The following is a 5,000-nucleotide window of genomic DNA, read 5'->3' on the forward strand; positions in this document are numbered from 1 at the left end:
ATCCTCTATAGAAAATACTAAACCAAACTCAAACACACGAGTGTAACACGCCTTGATCAGATGGCAGAAGATATACATCAGATGCGCCGCTACCACAGCCGGCTATTCGAACCGCAGGTGCGCGCAAGCAAAAGAATTTCCGCAAAAAACAGACATACACACAACACACACAATATCAACACACTCACACGCATAACTCACACACACACATATCCACAACACCTCTGGATCAGACGGCACACTACATACAGCAGAGGCGCCATTGCCAGAGCCCCACATCAGCGTGCGCAGGCCCAACAGGCTGTGTTCGACTGTAGGCGTGTACAGTTCGTTTGCTCGGTACATGCGTGATGGGGGGAGGGTGGCGGTCCTTTCTCTGAGCACCCGGGACGGAGGGTTTTGGACCGGGGTGTCCTTGGTGTAGGCGGGAGGTGCAACCACTGCATCGGCACTGTCGCCACCTAGAGTGGCCGATCCCGAAGTTCGGCTGTCTGTGGTGAGAGTATTGTACATATCGCGCAATGGATGGAGAAATACTGAAGTGTGTGAAGAAAATTAAAGTCGCTATACCGCAGGTCATGGGTCCGATGGAATAGCCAAATACGAGCTGATATCGACTTTCGTTTGGCGTGGCTATAAAACATTGGTAATTTGGAGTACAAATAAAAATGGACCGGTCCCTTAACATTCGGTTCCGGATGCACATCAAATCAGAAAACGACAATTGAGATACACCTCATGAGAGATAAATTCCTCCTTACCAGTTGTGAAAGTGTCATCTGCTGACAGAAATGCCACAGATTTCAGACGCTGCCATTCAGAGGCGGAGAACTGATCCATCTCTCCTGTGATGCAGACAAACAAGATGGGTGGCAACCGATTGTTGAAGTAAATATTCACATTTAGAATAGCATAATATATATATATATATATATATCAATATATATATATTTATATATATATATATATCAATATATATATATTTATATATATATATATGTATATGTATTATGAAGCTACGTGTACAGGAGCAGGTCACTGTTGTGTAGGGATAGAAAAATGATATTTAGTACCGCCCAGCAATTGCGACGCAACGGATATCTGAGCTGGCACAAAATTAGGGGCAGCGAGTACTGACCCTAGACTCTAAACCCAGAAACCTAAAGCTCACGACAAGTGAATGATTTGTGTATCATCCATATCAGTGCATCTTTTCACACACTGTCGTCCTAAAACTTATACTTAAACGTTTTCGCAGACAGACACTCTGTGTCTACCAATTAAGTCAAAGATGCTTCCTGATCCCAAGGGCACACACACACACACTATACACACATACATACCTGCCAAATAAGAGAGCAGCACTCACACACACACACATACACACATACACACATACATATCTGCCAAATAAGAGAGCAACACACACACATATATACATACATACATACCTGCCAAATAGGACAGCAGCGAATCCTGGTTCCAATTGAGCTCTCCAAGCCGTTCGAGTACCAACTCCAGAGACACTCGCGTACGCACACCCAAAGTGGTGAGGAAAGTGTCGGGTACAGGCGAATGGGTCTTGTCCAGATGCACCAAAGGCAAATCCTGGTGCATTACAGAGTAGGGGATAGGGTTCAGGGTTTAGGGTTTAGGGTTCAGGTATCTTTGTTTATTTACATATTATTGCTATGTACAATGCCTGATGTCCGGAATAAGAGTATAGGGTTTAGGGTTCAGGGCTTCGGATTGAGGTCTCTAGCGAACCCCAAGTGTCTGGTACAGACCAATGGGCCTGTCCAGATGTACCAGAGGCAAATCCAGTCTACCTTAGACACAAAGTTATACATGCGCGCACACTTGCAATTAAACATACTATCTCTCACAAACACACAGTATGATGTCTGTCGGTACCTTAAAGAAGGAGACGACTGGTAGGTAGGCAGCTTCAGGTAGGCGCAACCCCTGTGACGTCGGCACACACTCGACTAACTGAAGTCTGTCGACAGTCTCGGTTCTGTTGTGGGTAGGCAGAAGGAGGTGGAAACGATCAATGCAAGGGTGCGGCATGTCAAACCTACAACAGACGTGCATGCATGTACTTGGAATAATGGGGTGGTACACGCTAACCACAGCACAGAGAGACATACGACTGCGTGTGCATGCGTGTCAATGGTATACGCTGGGGAGGAAAATCGGACTATGTTGAGCGGAGAGGCAAAGGCATTGGAAGGCCAATGAGCAAGGAGAGGTCAAATCCGGTACATAGGAGAATACCCTTTACGCATTAGACCACGGTAGAATGGAGGCTATAAGGTAACCTTTCACGACTAACGTACTTACACACGTACACCACTGGCACAGACCCAGACAGATACGCAGTGCCCTATACACACACACACACACACACATATATATATATATATATATATATATGTATGTATAGTAAAATAGTATATCTATATATAAATATATATATATATATATATAATACACATATGCAAATAGAGTGGGCCAAATTGAGCGACTTACACATGCAACTACACAATGTGCTCTACTCTACGAGATTAGTCCAGGCAAAGTTTTCTAGAGTCATAAATATCTTATACTTCTAGTCTCAGTACAAAGGAAAGCGACATTAGTCAACCACAGACCTTACAAATGCGTCGTACTGTATTATATTTAAATGACCTGTTGTACTTACTTGTGCTTCTGAGGCATATTGCCATAGCCTTTGCTCACCACGTGCAGCATGCGTTGGGAGAATGAGGGATCCCTGACCGCAGAATAAAAAACAAAAAACAGATTAATTAAAGACAAACGAATTAAAAACAAATGAACAGAAAACAGAATTAGAAACAAATGAATTAAAAACAAACGAAAAAGGCTCAGTCAGTGAGCAGTGAGATAACGCAATGTCAGACAAATAACTTCTACCCTTCTCTATGCTAAGATGTTTTTGTTTGACATTTCAAAGAGCATTGCGCCATTTTTGGCAAAACACCGATACGTCACTCAGAATAAATTAACGTTTCTGTGAATAACCAGACTATCGTCATGGTGTGTGCACTTTCAGTGCAAGAGCCATTATCCACAACAAGCGTATAGTTTACTGCTCGGTTGCATCTTCACATTGCGTTCTATTTATAGCCAACCCGTGCATGTTATATGACACGAACCCTAAACCCTAACTTACAACAGCTTGGTAGACACCTTCGGATCTTCCAGGATGTATCTGAGCCACAAAGCCACAGTCAGCTCTTGGAATGACAGCGATAACAATTGTGTCCGGCTCAGGCGATCGGCAATGCTGAACGCCAGCAGACTCTCTGAGTGGGAAGAGAGGATGTGAGGATAAGCACAGGATATATATATATAATTACAAATATAAACACGACAGGCCTATACACCACGACATGCCCCAAAAGCATACTGTGCTTCTTGTGGCTTTCTGCATGCCCAGTAATATGATCTGTAGAGACTGTGTGTACAGGCGATATCGTAAGACTTAACTCACCAGGGAAAGGCATGTCGCGCGGAATGGTTTTGCCAACGGTGAAGTGTTTGTATCGGTTCATCGGCACCACTCGCCCTTCCAGCGTGGGAAGTTCGGAACTCTAGACGCAACGACAACACGGTTTAGTTAAACATGCTATAACATTGAATAATATATTAAAAACAGACAAGTGCGCGGGTATACCCCCCGCTAAAGCACAACTAACAAGTATGTACCCTAATCGGAACTGTGGATGTATAGTAGGTATAGTTTGACATGTACCAGAAACACGTAGTAGCAGATATATAGTATACATACAGTGGTAGGTATGCGGATCCACATTCAGCATTACTTACGACTATACACAGATATCGAAAACCCTACAACCCCTTAAATAATAAATAAACGCCCGCCCAGTCGCCGCACCTGTAAATTAGCATTGGATGCGCAAGTACTAATGTTACACATAAATTAATGTGCAAACAAACACTTATCTCTGAAGAACAAGTTTAGATGCTGATATATATATATATATATATATATATATATATATATACGTATGCGTGTACTTATACATATACATATACACACACATATACATATACAGATACATATGCATATACATACACATACACATACACATACACATACATATGCATGTACATATATAATATTTATACATATACATATACATATACAACACATACATAACACATTCATCGACATAGACATACACATATATATGCATATAAGTATATTATATATATATATATATATATATATATTGAGATATCCCCGTAGTAGAAGTGGTTAACCAACTTGCTACTACGGGGATATCACACACACACACACATATATATATATATATATGTAATGGTTGTACATGGTATACGTTTATGTAACTATATATTGGCTGTTTGTACACACCTGGGTGTTTCCTGCAACCGCTTTGCCATTGTCAGATGCAGTGGTTGTTGTCTGTTGTTGTGGTGATAACTGCACCTTCAAACAGTCGTACAGACGACGCGTGTAATCATTTGACTTCTGCGGTGGAGACAGTGAATAGGCTAAGTAATGTGATATATGGGTTTTTTTAGAGTTTCTAGGGTTTACTAGTGGAGAAAGTAGTTATTCAGGTTATATTAGAAGTAGTTTGTTATTTAGGTTTTCAGGGTTTTTCAGGTTACATAGTGTGAGATATGGGTTCTAAAGGTCTTTTAGGTGGTTTTTAGGGTTAGTAGTGGGATATATGGGGTTTTGAAGGTTTTTCAGGGGGTTTCACGGTTGATAAATGTAATCTTTGAGGGTTCAGGAGTTTTCGGGTTAAGTAGTGTGATATATGAGGTTTTAAGTTTTTTTAGTCAAGTACTGTAATGTATCATATAGGTGAGATAACGAGACTTGTACTCGGGCCTTACTAGGGTAAAAGTTACAAATGGCGCATACACGAGTGCTTGCATAGTCACTCAGACACAGAGAAGTGCAGTGTACAGTCACACAGGCA

The 5,000-nt window shown here is 41.6% G+C and overlaps 1 protein-coding gene across 2 annotated transcripts in view; it reads right to left on the reverse strand.

The window, feature by feature from the left end:
* Window positions 1–249: 249 nt before the first annotated feature.
* The window catches only part of SARC_11995, a gene marked incomplete at both ends in the record, with an annotated part of 8,954 nt that continues 4,203 nt past the window's right edge, over window positions 250–5,000 (reverse strand). For both annotated transcript variants that reach the window (XM_014293907.1, XM_014293908.1), the window contains 8 exons: window positions 250–491; window positions 762–845; window positions 1,452–1,608; window positions 1,915–2,017; window positions 2,705–2,776; window positions 3,197–3,329; window positions 3,518–3,617; window positions 4,424–4,540. In XM_014293907.1, coding sequence (XP_014149382.1) covers window positions 250–491; window positions 762–845; window positions 1,452–1,608; window positions 1,915–2,017; window positions 2,705–2,776; window positions 3,197–3,329; window positions 3,518–3,617; window positions 4,424–4,540 — 1,008 coding nt within the window. The remainder of the gene's footprint in view (window positions 492–761; window positions 846–1,451; window positions 1,609–1,914; window positions 2,018–2,704; window positions 2,777–3,196; window positions 3,330–3,517; window positions 3,618–4,423; window positions 4,541–5,000) is intronic.

This window comes from Sphaeroforma arctica (assembly GCF_001186125.1).
Source record: "Sphaeroforma arctica JP610 unplaced genomic scaffold supercont1.2000, whole genome shotgun sequence".
In the NCBI taxonomy this organism is placed as follows: domain Eukaryota; class Ichthyosporea; order Ichthyophonida; genus Sphaeroforma; species Sphaeroforma arctica.